The sequence below is a fragment of the Melospiza georgiana genome, chromosome 7 (assembly GCF_028018845.1).
Source record: "Melospiza georgiana isolate bMelGeo1 chromosome 7, bMelGeo1.pri, whole genome shotgun sequence".
Classification (NCBI taxonomy): Eukaryota; Metazoa; Chordata; class Aves; order Passeriformes; family Passerellidae; genus Melospiza; species Melospiza georgiana.
In genome coordinates this window covers 16,642,580-16,661,740 of record NC_080436.1, presented here as the reverse complement: position 1 = coordinate 16,661,740, position 19,161 = coordinate 16,642,580, and the positions used below count along the sequence as shown (strand labels likewise).

The window sequence follows — 19,161 nt, the reverse complement described above, 5'->3', positions numbered from 1 at the left end:
CTGCTCCCTGCCCAGTCCGGTCCGCCCCTTCCTGCCCCGCCGGCGGCCCCGGGGTGGGGCCGAGCCGCCGCCGCTCCGCCGCCCCGGCCCGGCCATGCTGGACTTCGCCATCTTCGCCGTCACTTTCCTGCTCATCCTCGTGGGCGCCGTGCTCTACCTGTACCCGGTAATGCTGCCGGCCGTGGGGCGGGGGGCGCCCGGCCCGGCTCGGCCCGGCCCCGGTGCAGGCGGGCGGAGAGCGAGCGGCCGCGGGGCCGAGGCAGCCCCCGGCCCGTCGCAGCCCCTGGGCCCGGGCGGTGCCCGCAGCCCGGGGCCGGACGGGACGTGGCAGGGGCCTGCGGGAGAAGCTGCGGGCAGGGCGTTCCCGGGACAGCGCAGTCTCGGCACTCCTCCTGCCTTACGGGCTCCGTGATGAATCCTGCTTTCCAAAGGCGCGGTCGTCTGCTCGCCTTGTATTCTTGCAGGCCTCCAGGGCAAATCAGTGTGTAATACCCTACATTGCAAACTTGACCCTTTAAATCTTTACGCAGACATCTTTGATCTAACCAGATGAATAATCCTGGTTTAGCCAGTGGCACCAGGCCTACAGTTGAGGTTTATCGGCTTAGCAGGTTTAAAGCTGCAGATGTAGCATACCCAGCTCCTGTTTCATGTTTGTAAGTAGTTTAGTAGTATTGGTGTGGAAAATTCATCCCTCCTGCCGGAACGGTGTGGGACCTGTATAAAATCTGAAGTTCATGTAGATTGATGCATTTCCTTTTACTCTAGGCATCTAGGCAAGCATCAGGTATCCCTGGTCTGGCTCCAACTGATGAAAAGTAAGTGGTTTCTGTCTCCACATTGGTGAAGTTCAGCATTGGCAGAGGATGCTATTCATGACCAGAAATCCTGTATGTTTCTCAGGGATGGCAACCTGCCAGATATCATTGCCAGCAGCAGCTTACATGAGTTTCTTGTCAACCTTCATGAGAAATATGGGCCACTGGTCTCCTTCTGGTTTGGAAGGCGTCTTGTTGTCAGCCTCGGCTCCATCGATCTCCTGAAGCAGCATGTTAACCCCAACCGGTTGTGTAAGTGTCTTTTACCTTGTCTTTTGAGTCCATTTGTTCTGGCCTCACTGGGCATCAAAGGAAGTTGGGGTTTCATTCTACATTGAAAGAAAATGAGGCTTTGTAACTGACATGGTGGTTCAGGTATGACTTTGGTCCTGCTTACTGAGCTTGGGTATCAGTGACCAAGGGTTACTGCTGTCCAGTGGCCATCAGGAAATCAGTATGCTTGTGTCTTTTACCATCTCTCTACAGGCAAACATTCAGGAAAAGCGTCATGCTCATTAGTCACTTGATAGAGCAAGATGAACATCCTGTAGCCACTTGGCATACATTTTAAAAGCAGTTTGAAATACAGTATAGGAGGTAACTTTGATAAATTAAGTCTGAAAACAGCTCTGCTAGTTTGTGATAACAGCTGTGTATTTTATGGTGTATGGTTCAACATGGAGGTTTTTCAAACTATTATTTGGAGAAGTTCTTTACCTTTCATGTTTCTTTTGGTGTGTAGAATTTTGTAGTGAAAACCTTTAATGATCTTCCAGTCTTGGAAGTGGATGATGATACTGGTAGCTGAATTGACCATCTTAGTCATGAGAGAGTATTTTAATTTATGGCCTAAACCTCTTAGGTGGGCATTTTGCTTCCTAAGGTTATCACACTTGGTAAGTTAACTCAGTTGGTGCTTGGGTTCAATCTCTTGCTTTCCCAGTTTTACTTTAGAAGGTTGACAGAGGTGCTGGGTGCACACCTCTGACCTGACCCTGTCTTTAGGCACAGGCAGAGAGCTCAGCTCACTTTGTGCTGGGGTCGTGAGGGGTAAACTTCATGTACAGTTGCCTGACAGAATCAGAAAAAGAAATGGTGACAATCTGGGAAAGGAGTGGGAGTTAACAAGGATCAGCAAGACACAGTGGATAATGATGACACTCCAGAAGGTGGAAAACCACCCTGAAAGATCTGAATGCTCTCAAGTGTGTTTGGAAGAAATTAAGCAGACAGTCACTTTTTCAAAGCTCAGAGAAGTGGTGACAGGCCCCTGCACAGGCAAGTTCTCATAAATGTTCTGCATTTTGGAGGATCTGAGTATTGGAGAAAGAGAAATACAGTGCCTGAACTTAAGTGCAGGAAATTAGGTGACCCAGGCAGCTACAGACTAGCCTAGTATCCTGCTATGCCAATGGCTAAACATATTTTTTTAAGCATGGGGGATAAATGGGAAATGCATGTTGTACTTTGATAATTAGATTTTTAGACAAATAAAGTGATAAAACTGTGTTTATGTCAGTGATTCAGTTCAGAATTTGCTTGGATACTGATAAATACTGGAAGGGGGATCAAGGCTAGATTGTCTTGAAAAGTGAAATGCAGTGTTGGGGACGTGAAATACTCCATCCTATGTTAGTGTCCTACCCTGCTGGCATTATTCTGGAACCCTTTGTTGGCACAGGGCAGCAGAGTGAGATGGATATCCCTGAAGGCTGGGATAGCAGGAACAGGAGGAGAAGAAGTGAGCTGCACGAATTGCCTATGGGATGACATGGCCATGGAAAAAAAAAAAAAGGATGTATTGAGTCATGGATTTTCAGTAAAGAGAGGACTTTTGCACAAAATGAGCATGAATCAGACTTGGAGTCCTGTGTGTGGCTCTGACCTCTATACTCAGGCATGATTTTGAATAAAGCAAGTGCAAATAAAGGCTGCCAGTGCTCCCAGAGGAGTGGGAAGGCTGTTGTGCAGGAGAAGCCAGGGAAAGTGTGTTCAGCCCAGACGAAGAAAGAGCTTCTGAAGGGATCCTCATAATGGCAACAGGCTTGAGAAGGAGCATTCTTACAACCTCAGAGCTGGAAGAGCAGCAATATTAGTTGTATCACTGCTTTCCTTTTCGCACTGATGCTTGCCAGAAGTGCTCAAGCTTTATTAGGGGTGAGGAATCTTACAGGTGATATTTCCTGAAGCATTGAGGTATAAACTGAGCTGAGTAGCTGTAGCAAAGCCCTTTCTATGCCCTTTCTTGGTGAGTGGGAACAGGGTTTGTAGTGGGTCTCAGCCACAAGCTGGCTCTGGGCAGGCTGGAGTTTTGTTGGAGATGAGGTCTTGTCCATATCTCTGCTGTAGTTTTATTGGAAATGAGGTCTTGCCCATATCTCTGCTGTAGTTTTATTGGAAATGAGGTCTTCCCATATCTCTGCTGTGCACACAGTGCTGTAGGCCAGGAGACAGCCCACAGTGGACTGCATTATATCCAACTCCTGACTCCTCAGCCCCATTTGAAAACCCAGCCATGTTACTGTTCCTCAGTCAGCTAGAGTGCCTGAGGATCCTTATCTTCATGGATACCTGACATTTGGTTTGCAAGGCTGAAATACAGAATTTGGCTCCAGACAAAGGTTCCTCTCCTCTCGTATGTGTGTCACAGGTATGGCCAAACTTCTTGAAGAGAGAGAGAGGTGCAGATAATGCATTTCTCATCAAAGCCTTGAAGCTGGACTAATTGAATTCATAGTTATAAACATTTCCAATGCCAGGAGACTCTTTTTCCTTAGGCTTCAAGCAGTGTTTGAAATTGGTATGTTTTCATGGCCTCTTAAAGCCTGGTTGAGATTAATTTGCAAGGGGAATTCAAAGGAAGTAAAACTTTGTAGCTGGTACTGGTGATTCCCCTGTGTGGCTCTGGGGAAGCAGTTCAGGCCTACAAACAATGTGGCTGTGAAGAGGATGGACTAATTCAGGATTGCCAGGAGCAGGGGCTTCAGAGACCAACTTGGAAAATTCTCCTGAGTTGATGTTGCTTTTTGGTATGGGGCAATGAACCTGAAGCACACTGCATGCCAGAGATGGAGCTCTGGGTCCTGGCCTGTCTGAGCAGGACTTCACTGCTGTTCTGTGAGCATTTTACTGTGCAGGTCCAGAGGTCCTTTCTATCTCTGATGTTCAGTTGTGCTTGATCTCAGATCTTTTCTCTATATTTATTTGCAGTGGTATCCAGGACGGCACTCTGAAGTTTTTGGGATGGGGAGATTTCCATATAAGTGAAAAGAACAGTCAAAATTTTGCTATATGTCACTAGAAGGGGTGAAAATGTAACCCTGGAGACATTTCCAAGACAAGGACAACAGATGAAGTCTGTGCAAGTGCTGGCAGAACAGAGCTCTCTCCAGAGGCAGTTTGTGCCTTGTGGAGTCACTGGCCTTCCACAGCTGTGCAGAAATAGCCCTTTGCATACAGCAGGAGGCAGAGCCAGCCCTCAGCAAAAGGGCAGCCTGGGCTCTGCAGCCTTGAGTGCACAACAATATCAGTGGTGTGGGATTGCCAGTTTAGTCTGGGGACATTGGCAGAAAAACACCCAGAGCCCATGGCTAATGCAGCAGTTTCCTTTCATAGGCAGCAGGAAAACTTTGCAGTTTGAGCAGGCATTGCTTCTAAGCATCCTCCAGCCTCTCTGGATGCCTCTGCTTGCCGGATTTTCTGTGTGGGCTTTGCCACCTGCCATGTATCTTCCTGGCTGCCCAGTATTGTGCCTGGCTGTGCCAGTGCCAGTCAGCAGGGATCTGTGGCATCAATAGCAGCTCCATGACAAAGTACCTTGGAGGAGGAATTGTCAGCAGCAGCTAGAGGCACATAACAGCCTGCGCCACGTGGAGAGCCGCAGGTACCATCTGCTCTGCCAAAAGACACATGCTCGTGCTCCTTGTCATTCAAAGTGGGAAAGAGGGTGAGATGCAGAGCTTAAAAACATTGGAAGGGAATAGATGTGAGAGAAAAACATTTGGGAAAGATTACCATTATCATGCCTCTGGCCTCATTAGCTGCTTTTATGTCTTTAGGTAGTAAGTCCTCTGCAGGTGGGAATTTTCTCTTCTTGTAAGTTTGCCTGGTAGCATAATGAGGCCCCAGTCTCTGTGGGGAATCCTAGATACATCCACAGCTGGTAAAGTCATATGTGTCTAGCCCAGCCTTGATGTTTTCTGATGCCTCAGAGGTTTCACTCTCCATCTGGGAGAAATAACAGACTGTGATAAACAGTGACAATATCCTTCTTGAAAACCCTGATTGCTGCTTCCAAATAGCTCCTTAAAGACTCTGTCAGTTCCACAAGACACACTAAAAGGTTTACAGAAAGGGAAAAACATATGCCATGCTGTATTGCACAGTTTTGCATTGACATATAATATCCTTCAGCAAATTTATTAAATAGAGGTCCCTGGTGGTGAAATTCAGAGTTAAAAATCTAACTGAAATGAGTCATGGATTGGGAAGTGAAGTGGTTTTCTCTAGTTTGCACACTGATGCAAGTGTCTGTGTGGAAGGATTGAAGATGGAAAGAAGGAGGTTAGCAGTAGAAAGCATTCTGTAGCTTAGTGGGCTATGGTTTTCTGTAGGAGCTTCAGAGCTTCTATGCTGGAGGCAGCCCTGGCAGACAGGTAGGTGCTAGTTTGGGAAGAGCTCCTCAAGAGGGAACTCAGTGCCCTAGAGAGAAATGATGCAGGAGCAGTAGGGTATCAAACAGACCTTGCTGGGTCTGTGACCAGCAAGGGAAGGAGTGTCAGGACCAGCCTCTGGCAAAGTCTGTCATGAGCTGGCATGTCCTGAGTGCATGGCCATGTTCAGGGCAGGAGGGCACACCACATGTGAAGGGAATGTGCTAAAGAGCCTGCAGGTCAGGCTGGAGGAGAAGGGGAAGGACCATGCCACACTCACTCTTGTCACCAAGTCGATGGCACAACCAGCTGGGAACTGGCAAACAGGGAACAAGCTCTGAAGGCATTTTTACTGAAGAACTACTTGGTAGAGCCAGCAGGCAAACTCTGCAAGGGGAGCTGATCACAGGATGGCAATCAGCCCCAGGAAAAAGACTTTGTGAGGTACCAGCCCACACTGAGCAAAAGGAGCCACACCTTGCTCACTGCCCAGAAGTAGCAGTGTCTAATTAAAGAGGCTGCTGTTTTAATCAGCCCTGTGTAGTGTGACTTTTGAATGATGTTTCCTCTGCTTTCAGTGGATCCCTTTGAGACAATGCTGAAATCCCTCTTGAGGTACCAGTCCAGCCTGAATGGGGATACAGGAGAGAGTCACATGAGGAGAAAACTGTATGAGAATGGTGTGACCAAGTCCTTGCAAAGTAATGTTGCTCTCATCCAGAAGGTAACTGCCTTTGTACAGCAGAGAAGCCCTGTGTGGCTCACAGGGGAAGGTTTAGTGAGAATGATCACTAGGATAAAGGACCTGCATTCAAATTAATGCTGGGGCTATAAGCATCTGAGATAGCAAACAGCCTCTGCCTTTGATGGTGGGAAAATTTGTGTTCTCTTATCTCCAGTGGGCTGGGGGAAGGGCTGAGCTTGATTAATTTTTATGCAAAGATACCAGATGCAGTTAAAGATACTGGAGCACCTGGATTCTAGATATATTTCCCTGGACAAGAGGATGAAACAAGGAACCAGCTTTTGGGGCTACAAAGAGATGATTTTGATTTAGTCCAGCAGCCAGAATATGATCTGTTTTCCTGTTCTGGAACTGTCTGTACTAAAGGGTTTAAGGTTTCTTTTGTAACAGAGGGGACAAGAGAGGAGAGTAGAGTTGCCTTGTTAGGGGAGAGCCTTGAAAGAAGCAGAAGTTTGGAGACTGAAATGTTACTGTTTAACAATGGGAAGAAACCTGGAAGGAGTTTAGCATTATTCCATAGCCATGAAAGTGTGGTCTGCCTTAGGAAGTGGGTGGGAATGTGTCCAGGGTGTGTTTGGTAAATAGACTGCTGGTGTTACTGCTAACTAATGGTTCATTGCCTCTCAAGCTGTCAGAAGAGCTGTTGGCCAAATGGCTGTCTCTCCCTGAGGCACAACATGTGCCACTCTGCCAGCACATGCTGGGCTTTGCCATGAAGTCTGTCACACAGACAGCTATGGGCAGCAGCTTCGAAGATGACCGGGAAGTCATCCGATTCCGCAGGCACCACGACGCAGTAAGTGTCCTGCAGAGCCAGGAAATCTCCTGTCCCGTTTTTCCAAACTGAAAACACAGAGCTTGTACCTGTGTACAGTTTAGTACAAGCTACTGCTGAGACTTTAAAGTATGAGCTTGAGGGGTCTGTCTCACTTGTCCCAAGCTAAAACTGTTAGAAAGATCCTACTACTGATCCTGCTGTCAGTCGTCTGAGGTGTTTCCAGAGGATCCATGGGGATCAGGAACCCAGATCCAATGGCAGTTGGGAGGTCTTTGGTACCTAAGTCAGTTAAACTCTGTTGGAACTGCCAGTAGAATTTCTCCCTTTTGAAGATCTTCTGAAGGCTCTGTGACATTGTGAAGAAAGGAAAATCTGAGGGGATCTCACCTGTGTCCACATGTGGGGATGCTAAACATGCTGGTGATAGGGTGGGGAAGAAACAGTTGCATCTCCCATTTAAAATTCCCATTGCTTTTTTTTCTACAGTTGTAATTACAGTTGTTTAATTTCAGCTTAATTCCAGCTGTCATAGACATAGTGAGAAATGGGATGTGGTGTCCTAAAGAGACCAGTTCCACATTGACAGGAAGTCCTAATATTATTTGGTGTTTTCATTTTCCTGACTAGGGAAGAGTAGAATAGTCCCAGCAGTCTAAGCCTGTGGTAAGTGATGGTGCTGTTCTCTTTCTCCTCTTCCAGATCTGGTCAGAGATTGGAAAAGGTTTCTTGGATGGGTCTCTTGACAAAAACATGACTAGGAAGAAGCACTATGAAGATGGTAGGTTTCTCCCAAAATTAGGGTTTTCCTCCCACTCTGATTAATACTTAGGAGTTAGCATGTGAAAGCACTTCATTTGCCCGGTTGTTTTGGCTTTTCTTCAGAGTTGCTCATCATGCCATAAGCTACTACTTACTGTCAGATTAGATCATTGTTTTGGAGTTGAGTGGCAAGCTGCCTTTCTTTATGTGAGAAGTTGTAGGACTAGAACTCTAGTTCCAGGTCTAGTTCCAGGGTCTGTCCAGTCTGGAGAGTGATAGAAGGGAAGAATCAGGGTCTGCTTCCTCCCTTACTGTTGTGTTCCCTGGTGTCCACTTTTGACCTGTCTTGGAGGCAAGCAGCTGTGCTAGGTGGAGACAGATGGAGCCCCTGGATCTGGCCCGTGTGGGCATTCAAATGATGCACCATCTGGGGCCTGTACTGCCAGACAGTCACTCACAGGCTGGAAGACACAAGTACAGAGGTGCTGCTTTGTTGGATACACCATCAGATAGCCTCTCATGTGCTCTTACAAGATAACATGATTAGGTCTGTTACAGCAGTACTTTTATTTCTAATATATTTTATAGTAAGTTATTTTAGTTTTAGGTTGTCTTATCTTTTTTGTTAATAATTAAATCATTTCAGTACTGATTGATAAGATGCTAAACTAAGAGATTGTATCTGGAACTAAAGTTTTGTTTGTAAATCCTCCAAACCCAGTGTTTCCGTCTTTGTGCTTTGAGTTCTGTGGGTTTCAGAACCTAGGGACAGCTTCTGCCCCATTGAAATGGGTTCCTCCCATGGTCACTCTTTCTGAGTTGTAGTATGATGATGTATGAGGACAAAATTTCACAAACTCCAGATAGTGAGCCTTGGTGTGTGAGTGTTGCTGGCCTTCCTGCACAGAGGAGGAAGGAAGGTAAATCTGAGACAAAGGACCTTAACTGGGCCTTGATAAATGGAGTTTCAGACCCAGATTCTACTCCATGTTTCTTGGATAGTCCTCAATAAGTCATTTAAGCCAGACAGGCAATGATGTCTAGGTCTCTAACTCCCCCTGGTTCCCACATGAGTTAGGCACTCACATATCTTCAGATGTGTGGACTCTTTCCCAAAACCCTCCCATGTTCCCCCCATTCCTCTGTCTGTGTCTGCACTCTTTAGCACAGAGCCATCCTCTTGCACCCTGCCTGTACAAGCCCTGGCCAAATGGCTCCATCAGTCCTGGTGCTGCAGTAATTGCAACTCTGCAGCTCATACGTGTTTTCATGGGAGCTGATAAAAATGCATTCTCTGGTGGTTTGACAGCATTACTTGTCTTCCCCTTGTGTGATTTCAGCTCACAGAGCACACACCTTGGTTATACCTGTAAGGATGGCTTTTTATAGGCAACCTCTGTTTCTTGGTTCTGCATTTTCAGCTAAACTGGGGATACTGCCTTCCAAATTGGCAGTAACATGTAACAGAGGCTGCTTCTGTAAGTGAGCCCAGCAGGGACAGCTGGTCTGAAAATCTGCTTGGGAAGATGAATTTGCTTCTCTGCAGCACCACGATGACCAGGTTTTAAAATAAACATTTCTTTTTTCTTCCAAAGCTCTGGTGGAGATGGAATCCATCTTGAAGAAGGTTACAAAGGAGCGCCGAGGCAGATCATTCAACAGGCATGTCTTTGTAGACACCTTGCTGCAGGGGAGCCTGAGTGACCAGCAGGTCTGTGCAGCTGGTACCTCCTCACACAGTCATGGGGTTTTGCCAGATGGGCAATTCATTACATTGTAGCCTTTGATTAATATAAGTTCTTGCATCTTAGCTTAGATTTTTTACCAAAGCAGGGCTTCTGCTTCGTTTTTTCCACTCCTGCAGTGTTTGATTGCATTAGACTTTGGTAGATTTCCTAGCCACTGCTTCATAGCTATTTTTATAAACCAGAAGTATGTTAATGTTAAGCATGTCTCATGCAATTCAGTGGAAGTTCAACAGAGAGTTCACTTTATGTCTTCTGGATGTATTTCCTGCTCTCTGCACTAAAGGGGTTTAATGTGCTTGAGTGGAGAATGTGCTACTTCTTTATTCTCTTTACAGTCTTATGAACTTCATTCCCTGAAGTAGGTTTTCTTTCCTAGATTCTGGAAGATACAATGATTTTCTCTTTGGCAGGATGTGTAATCACTGCTAACTGTAAGTACAGTAACTGTAGGTAGCTTCCCATCTTGCACTCAGCTGCCAAAAACTGTGTGTGATGACATGAGACTTACCCTAGGCTAATAAAAAATTGTATTAATCATTTTTCTCCTGAGCTACAGACATATAGAAGAAGCTGATTTTTACATCAGACTGGTGCCACAGCCTCACAGTTAGTGAGCTGAACCTAAGCTGTGTTTGACAACCTTTCCAGGCTTATGGTGGACCTTAGAATTTCTCCCCATTGCTTTTTGTGTGCATTCTTAACACCAGACAACTGATGCTAAATTTGATGGAGAAAACCACCAAAATAAATAAGCCACAAAGATCATGTTGTAAAATAGGAAGGCACAAGGAAGAGTGCTAGCATCTGTCTTTGTGCTTTGAATTTCTGGAGGATAGGTGTGTTCCATGTATGGAGGACTTTCAAAAAAGCTACTCTGGGATTTATGCATAGATTATGAAAAAAAAAACCCAAAACAAATAAAAATACAAACTGAAGCTGTGTAAAATACCTTGATAAAGGGATGATTATCTGGCCTTGTACCCAGCCCTTTGGGGCTGGGACTCCAAAGAAAACCTCCAAGATGCATCTAGGTGTTAAAGAATGGGAAGTAAATCAAACAACTCTGGTGATTCTCTCTCCAGAGAATATCCTCTCCAGGTACTCCAGGAAGTCTGTGATTTTAAGGGGCTTGAATTCACATGGATTCACAGAATCACAGAATATTCTGAGTTGGAAGGATCATCAAGTCCAAGATTCCAGATAGTTCTCATGAATAGACATTTTTGAGAGCTGGAAACATTTCCTTGTAGCTGTAGGGAAACTGCCTCCTACACACTTATTTCTTATGCAGGGTTTTTTTCTCACTCTGCATTTGAAGATAATCTCAAGTACCTCAAAAAATAGATGTAGGGGGACAAGTGCTGGCCAACATCTGCAGAGAGCTCCCTTCAGGAGCCCCAGGCATTGGCTGTTTGGAGCACTTGCCTGACGTGTGCTAGGGAAGACCCCCAAATAAGGGAATTTTCTAAAGCTTTGAATGAACCAGCCTTTCATTTGCATGGTTGGTGTAATAGCTGTGATTGCCCTGGGTTTGTTGGGCTGTGGGGTCCTTTTGCCAGAGCTGTGGGACTGAGTGCTTTAGTATCCTGCAAAGCTCCTCATAGCATCAGAAAGAGAATCTTAACTTGCAGGGCCTCTTGCTACATAGGAGTTCAGCCTGTGTTCCTACCACTGAATACAGAATCAGCACAGCCTGCTGTGAACAGAGGCCACCTTTTTTTTAGGCCAAAAAGTAATGTTGAAAATATAGGAAGGAAGAAAACTGAATGCCATTTGTAAAGGATTGAATTTTCTGAGTCCAGTCTTGTCTTGATTCCTTTCCCAGTGTGCACCTGGGCAGTCTATTTCCTGACAACCTCAGAAGATGTTCAGCAGAATCTCTACAAGGAGCTGGACCGTGTTCTGGGGAAGGGACCAATTACCCATGAGAAAATGGAGCAGCTCAGGTGGGTCCTATAGAAGGAATGCAGAGGAAGGCTGTGTCATTTGGTGGGGACAGATGTTTCATGTGGAGACTGATGCCTAGCCTGCACTAGGCCAGGAGAAGGCATCCAAAAGCTGCTAACTCCTTTTTTCTTTCTGGAAGTAATCAAGCCACAGAATGACTTGCAGCATCAAGAATCTGCTGGCATAGACACAGGGACCAAGGTGCTCACTTCAGAGCATCTGTAGGAAACCCTTTAGGTTCATCAGCAGAGGAAAAGCACTGAATCAGTGCCCTGGCTGCCAGGCCAAAATTTTTGCTCTCTGTCTTGTTTGGTTTCTGTCCTAGTTTTCCAGGAGTAGTAGAAGTAATCAGTCATTTTCCTGATTGGATATAGAGGTATTTAGAGAGGAAGCATGGACCAATCTTCTTTTCAAAGGGCTGCAAGTAATGATGACTGGTCAACAGTATGACTTTATGTTTTCTGCATTTGTTATGTTGGTGCAACCAGGTGCATTTCCTATTTGGACTAGTGTTAGGGTTTCAGGGACCATCGAGTCTGTGGTTTTCTTGCTTCTTCTTGTATGAGTGAGAGGTACAGGAAAAGGGCTGATGTATTTATGCATTTTAGCAGATTTAGTTTGGTTTAAAATCTGAAAGAAGAGGGATTCCAATAACCTTCTGTAAAAGCTGTTAATGAGATTTAATGCTTCTTACAAAGATGTTGGGACTCCTTGCCAAAAAAAAGGAAGTGCCTCTAAATGAAGCAGTTGACTGTGCTCTGCTTGCTGCCCCAAGGGTGTGGACAAGCTTCTCTGTGACACTCACACTGACCAGGGGTCACTGTTGCAGGTACTGCCGGCAGGTCCTGTGTGAGACAGTGCGGACAGCAAAGCTCACTCCCATTGCTGCACAGCTGCAGGAGCTGGAGGGCAGAGTCGACCAACACACTATCCCCAAAGAGGTAGGGCAGTGCTGGGAGCACTAGGCCACTCCTTTCCTCTAGGGCAATGTGCTGTTTCCTCTTCTTCCCGACCAGGGGTGAGGCAGGAAGACCATTTCTTCTGACAGTGTTGAACCTGAGCAGGTGCTCTGTCATCTGAAAGTACAGTTTAGCTCAAAGTTTGCCTGCACTTCCTCTGTGGGAGAGGCTCTGTAAATTCATGTTCTCTTGCTGAGCAGATTTGCTTATTGGATGAGTAAGCTTTTGGAGGGGCCTATGGACTTAGTTATGCATAAAAGAACATTGTTTCAGGCTTCATCATATCACTCATCATATCACCTTCCCTTCCAGAGAGTAAAGTAGTCCATACATACATCTCAGCAAACATAGAGAAATGGGGTCACACCCTCTGTAACCACCAACAATTGCAGCATGATTCTTAGAAGTTAAAATCCTAACATCTGGGCATTATGAAAATCTGTAAATGAATACTGCATGGTTGTCTTTTTAATCCACCTAAATATGAGTAGTCTACAGAAGAATCATCATCCAGCAGGGTTGTCGAGAGGTGTCTTTAATTGTGCATTTCCTTCCTCATTGACATGTTGTAATTCTCTTTGCAGACACTTGTGCTTTATGCTCTTGGTGTGATGCTGCAGGATAGTTCATCTTGGCCATCACCATACAAGTATGTAGAATCAACTGTAATTGCAATTAATTCCTTCTTTGTTAAATTAGATCTTGCAGCACAGCCATTTGTGCTGCAGGGCCTGCCTTAAGCAGATTCTGGAGATGAAAGGGAGTCTATAAGAAAATCAGTTTATGAAGGTCTGGGTTTGTTTGTCTCCATGGGCATGGTTATGGGGCAATTAAAGTCAGGTTCCTCTGGTGCTCCAGTCTGTGTATGTGCATGTATGTGTTAGAGTTTAGTAAAAACTTTTTTATGCATGTACACAGCGCTTCCCTGGCTAATGCTGGTCACTTCTGTTAAAGGTTTTCTGTGAAATAGTGACTTGAATGGCTTTGGAATCACTGCTCGTCATCATGAAACAAGGGTGTGAGGAAATGTCAGTCTGAAGTTTTGGTTTTTTAGGGTGAAGGGAAATGCTGCCTCAGTATTTCGGTCTGTCTGTGAAAACTGAAGTGGATCTAGGTCAGCGGAGGTTAAAGTAAAAAATCACTGTAGCTTCTTGTGACCTCCAGGTGGCAAATATTAACCTGTATCTGATTTACTTCACTTGGGCTGCAAAAAATGTGGGTCAGTTATTCTAGACAAAGAGAACAGACAGCTGAGATTTAGGAGAAAGAATAAAGCCTTTAGAACAGCACTTGTCCTCTCCTGCAATTACACTTTTTAGAAAGGGGTCAGGCATTGATGCACCAGTCTGCGAGCCCCTTGGCAGGGATTGCCTCCCAAGGTAGGTCATAACTGTGTTCAGCTTTGCTGAGACCCCATGGGACCTTCACTGAGGACTGCTAGAACATTGTATGCTTGCTTCAGGGAGGCTGGGGTCGAGGTTTAGCTTGAGATAGATGAAGATTTCTGTGACAGAAGTAGGAGACCAGCTCTGTGTGATCCTTTCACCAACCTGCTGTACAAAAACACTGTTTGCCCTCCCTGCTTTTTTGCTAGGAAGGTGCATTTTCTCTCCTATTACAAAATCTGTAATTTTCACTTTAGTTCAGGGTAAATGTAAGTTTGATACTGCTTTTCTTAAGCATCAGCACCCACATGCCCTTTTACCTTGTTAAAAGCACACCTTGGGTGTTAAAGCAGGGAAGTGAAGGCTTGAAGTATTTAGCAGAAAGGTTTAAAAGAACCGTCTTCTGTCCATTAGATTTTGTGTTTGGAGGGGGGATAATACTTAAATTGAATGTTATTTTATTAGTTTCCCTTGTTTTAACTCATGCCAGCCCTGGATAATAGTTTTCTCACAGGCTCTACCATCCTAAAGCTGGAAACCACTTTTCTCACTTCAGCGAGTCACTGGCTTCCCTCCCCCAGCACATACACATACACACACCAGCTGCTTGAAGAGAACAGTGAGGGGCAAGGAGAAAAAGGAAATATTTTTGGAAGTGAAAAAGGAAGGGACTCAAAGAGGCAGAGAGAGAGACAAATGAGATTGCATGTGCCCTGGAGAGTAATAGAGGGCAGGTAACAGCATCAGCTCAGCTGTGTACTGCACATTAGTTCCAGCCCTGTCTCACACTACCTCGGTTTGTCAGCATTTTGACCAAGATGGGACACAGCTGACCAGCTGGGAACATTGATGGAATGGATGCACAATTGCCTTCATCCATTTGTGTGGAATGACCCAGAGAGAACAAATAGTGAGATTCTCTAGTTCATTTCTGGCTTTTTACTTTTCTCTCTGTGTGTGCACATTTCTGGGGAAAGGATGCTGTGCCTGCTCCAAAAACCCTAATGTGTTTCATCTTTTATAGGTTTGACCCAGACAGATTCAATGAGGAATTAGCCATGAAAAACCTCTCCTTGTTGGGTTTCTCAGGAAGCCAGGAGTGCCCAGAGTTGAGGTGAGCATAGGGAAGGAGGTCTGGGTGAGTCTCTGTGGCAGACAGGAGAGAAGGTGCTTCCAGCACCTTGGTGTTACTGCTGGGACAGCCTGTCCAAGCTGGCTGTTGTCCTTTGGCAGATTTACATCATAGCAAGGTTTTTATTTTTTTTCTCCTGATTCTTCCCTCAGGTTTGCCTATATGGTGGCCACAGTTCTGCTGAGTGTCCTGGTAAGGAAACTGTATCTCCACCCAGTGAAAGGACAAGTCATGGAGGCAAAATATGAACTGGTAACGTCACCAAAGGAGGAAGCCTGGATAACGGTGTCTAAGAGAAGCTAAGAGCAAGCAAAACAAGGGGTTAAAAGTGCCAGCAGTGAAGTTCTGAGCAAGGGTCTTAACGAGAATCATACTGCCACCGTGTTTACTCAGCCAAGGAATTTTATATCCAGAAATTTTTTTTACCTTCCATATTCTTAACCTCATGCCTATCTTGGGTACTCTCTCTAATTCAACCGGTAGTCATATTAAAGTAGATTTAATCTATATGTCTTTTTCATATTTGCTCTTGGATCTCTGGCCAAACCTTTGCAAAGGAAGCAGTAATACCTTGCAGTGGTGTATGGATGAACTACTGGGTGTCAGCTAGTCAAAGACTAGCTGGGCTGGTTAATCCAGCCTCTTTCCAATAGCAGCCAGAGCTGGGTGAGAGTGCCCCTCTTACCCAGTGGAACGATTCTTCTTGAATTCTAGCTAGATAAGACCTTGGAGACACAAGGACAAAGCCTTTCTCTATATATAGGTATTTTTATTCAAAGTGTCTTTCCCTCCCTTGAGCTATATCTGTCAGGAAGAACAGATATATCCTGTGAGAAGTATGTGTGAGTGTGAGAAAGAGAGAAATAAACTGGGGTGGGAATAGCACCACTAGTTCTCATGCTGTGTAATCTTGCCATGCTGTGGGGTTGCAAGAAAAAGGATGATTTAGAAATGCTAGTAAATCAAAAGGAATAAAATTGATTTGGCTCCTGAGAAAACAGAAGTATCAGTAATAATATGAGGAAATAAAATAAAACCACAGAACAAAGCCCCAAGATAGGGAGTCTTTAACCTGAAAATTCTGAGGGCAGTGTCTAATCCAATGAACAGAAATTGACAGATGCTTGCAATTCATTCAGCACTGGGTCAGCATGAGACTGATCATGCAAGTAGTGGAGAGTGCTGATTTTACAGAGCTCTAGATTAATGTTGTACTTAATAACTTAAAAGCCTTTCAAAGAATCCTTTTCCTCCTCCAAAATGTGTGCTCGCCAAAGAAGCATCAAATGTTGCATATTCACATGCTTTTTCCTGCTTCTTCGTTTTTTGTTTTGCCAATCATAGGACAGCTCCATTCAGAGCCCCACTGAATGGATTGCAAGGCAGGAACCTCCTACCCCATCATGGCATTGGAGTAATTTATACTTATTGCTCACATTGTGCTTCCTCCCTCTCTTCTCTTACAGTTTTCTCTTTATCTGATCTTCATAAGTCTTTTCTCCATAAGCCTGACTTCGCTGTTAGCTGCAGTTCCTTCCCACCCAGCACAGCTGTGTGGTGGTAGGTGAGGGGTTTCTCAGCCTGCAGCTGTGTCTGCTCAAGCTGTACACAGCTGCTTGTGCACCACAGAGCAGGCCAAGAGTGTGTGCCTCCCATGAGAGCTACTTTTTACTGCTTGTGCAGAGTTCATGTCACTGGTAACTGCAGTTCTTTTTTTCTACAGATGTACCTTCCAGGTCAGAAAATCTGCTGCTCTTTTAAAAATGTTTTTGCTCTTGTCTGAGGTGTGCCAGCCTGAATGCAATCCTGTCAGTTCTTATGGGGTTTAACAGCTGATGCCATCCTCTGTGAGCACCAGACAAAGAAAATTCTGCTCTTGGGTTTAGCATGTCATCTCTGCTTTTGGTGGAGCTGTAGAGATTCAGATGCCCCCCAGTGTAGCTCCTGTTGGGGTAGAATGATACAGAGATGTTGGGCAGGAAAGGGAGAGTTGTGCAGTTCAGCTTCCTGTCTCTCTTGAATTGATTTTTATAATGAACTGCAAGAAAGCTCTTGCTAATCTGACCTTCACTTCACTAAAGCTTGGTCATATCCCCAGATGGCAATTCATGTTAGGCTTTGCTTCACTGCTTATGCAAAAAGGCCCATTTTGCTTGAAGGTTGCAGATGTTTCCTAAACCTTCTGGAGAAATGAGCATGGTAAAGAATTTTCATTTTAAAACATCCCTGGATGTGCAGAGGAGGCAAAATGGAGGTTAAGTTATTGCCTTCTTTAGAAAATAGGGTAGGATAGCACTGTCCCTGCTAGAAATCGAACAAGGAATATAACTGGGTGATGAAGATCTGCTTTAGGAGTGAAGCTTTCAAACACTAGAAAAGCTTCCCAAGTGTAATTTCTCTGCCTTCCTGGAGCTGATCAAACTGCCTTGCAACAGCCCCTTCCCCAGTTACAGGAATCAAAAATAGGAGTGATTCCATGTAATTTGTTATGAATTTTCCATTAGCCTGCACCCATAGGCTGTACTCAGTCCCGGCCAGTGATCAAGCCTACTTCAGGAGTCCGTGACTGATACAGGAGAGGAATGTGGCTCATGGTGCTGGAGAGAGAGCCAGTGATAGTTTGTGTTTGCTCAAAACTGCTGTCAAAAAAACCACCCTGACTCATCAGTTAAGGAAATGTGTTGAGCATGGAGGGAAAGGAGGGTGAGGCACTCTGAGGCATTTGTAATGCACTGCTGGGAGTGACACTGAGGTCACAGCCACAATGTTTGCTGAAGTCTGTAGGTTTCCATTCCTTGCTCTGTGTGTGTCTGTTACTTCAGACAGCCCAGCTATGGCAATTTAGTGCAACACTCATCAGCCCAGCTGTGGATCCTTGTGCAGCAAACTCCTTTTTTAGTATGGGGATGTTCATGGAATAGAGCTTTCTTAGGAAGTTTTAATCTATTTTGATTTGAAGATGGAAATTAAGTTTTCTCCCATTTCTGTCCTCTCCCCTTGTCTGGTATGCACTGTCACTGGTTCTTGTTTGGCTGGTTTCCTAAGGAAGACTTGTGTTCATAGGGTGTGCACCTCTCCCAATTACTTTTGGCCATTTTTCCCTTTCTCTTACAAGAACTGACTTCTGAGCCCTTGGGCCAAATCAGCTGCATTTGACAGGGATTTGAATTCTCTGCACTCTTGTGTTCCTGCAGATTTTGTGAGGAGCAGATGACAGAGGCAGGGAGTGTGTGCTGGCCGTGCCCAAGGTCACAGTCACAGCCCGGGGGGAGCTGAGCCAGCGCCTGCCCTGCGCAGGTCACCAGTCTCAGGGGCTTGTCAGTGCTGCTCAACCCACACACTGAGGACATGCATAAAGTCCAGAGATGCCTTCTGCCTCTTACATGGGGATATGGGCAAGCATTGCAACCTGTGGAAAAAAATGTCTTAGTCTGGGAAGAAAGCCAAGAGGGGGAGGTTACTATAATATGGGGAATTGTTGCTTTTTATGCTTCATATTCCTGCTCTGCACCAGCAAGCTGCTTTACAAATTTGACAGGATGGTTTTGTAAAGCACACAGAAAAGCTGTCATTTCATTCCTTAGGCTCTTACTGTAGGACAGGTTTCTACTGGGAGCTGGAACCTCAGGAAAGGTAAGAGGCCAGGTGTATCTCTGTGCCTATGCAACCTGCTGCCCTCAGGAGCAGGCAGCCAGCACAGGTGGTGGGAGCAGCCAGGCCATTGCTAATGCTCTTCTCTTGATGGCTGTCAAAGCCTTTTACTTTTGCCCCTTGTCCTGGTGGCAACTGGTGAGGCAGTTGTTAACAGCTTAGAGCAGAGGAGACAGTTTACTGATCTAGCCTCCCATTACCTCCAAAACATCCATGAATGCTGGTATCTCTCCATTTTAATTAATATGAGCTACATACAGAAGCACTATTGCACATTAATATCCTATTAATAATAGTAATATCCTTCTGTTCCCAGCAGTTAAGGACTCTCTGGCAGTGGCTGTGGCATGCACCACAGAGTTTAGAGCTGCATGTTTTATTTTAGTTGTAACATGGAAAGATGGTCTTGGCAATTTCTGTCCTACTTGCTGCAAAATTAAATGTTGGTTATTGTGCAGGGTGGATGTTTACTGATTAGAAGTCCCTTGGGCAGCTGTTGTGCCAGCTCCCCCAATAGCTTTGCAGTTATATGAATTTGGGCTTGTTGGCAGTCCAATTTAGGAAAACTCTCTCCCCTGCAAAGTCAA

The 19,161-nt window shown here is 45.2% G+C and overlaps 1 protein-coding gene across 1 annotated transcript; it reads left to right on the top strand.

Annotated features, from left to right (window-relative positions):
- Positions 1-65: 65 nt before the first annotated feature.
- On the top strand, positions 66-15,430 carry LOC131085885 (cytochrome P450 20A1). The gene is made up of 13 exons (XM_058028419.1): positions 66-166; positions 769-818; positions 904-1,070; positions 6,049-6,194; positions 6,844-7,011; positions 7,693-7,771; positions 9,348-9,463; positions 9,877-9,931; positions 11,326-11,446; positions 12,277-12,388; positions 12,991-13,055; positions 14,816-14,905; positions 15,076-15,430. The coding sequence occupies exons 1-13, from the start codon at positions 95-97 to the stop codon at positions 15,224-15,226; spliced, it is 1,392 nt and encodes a 463-aa protein (XP_057884402.1). The 5' UTR covers positions 66-94; the 3' UTR covers positions 15,227-15,430.
- Positions 15,431-19,161: the final 3,731 nt, after the last annotated feature.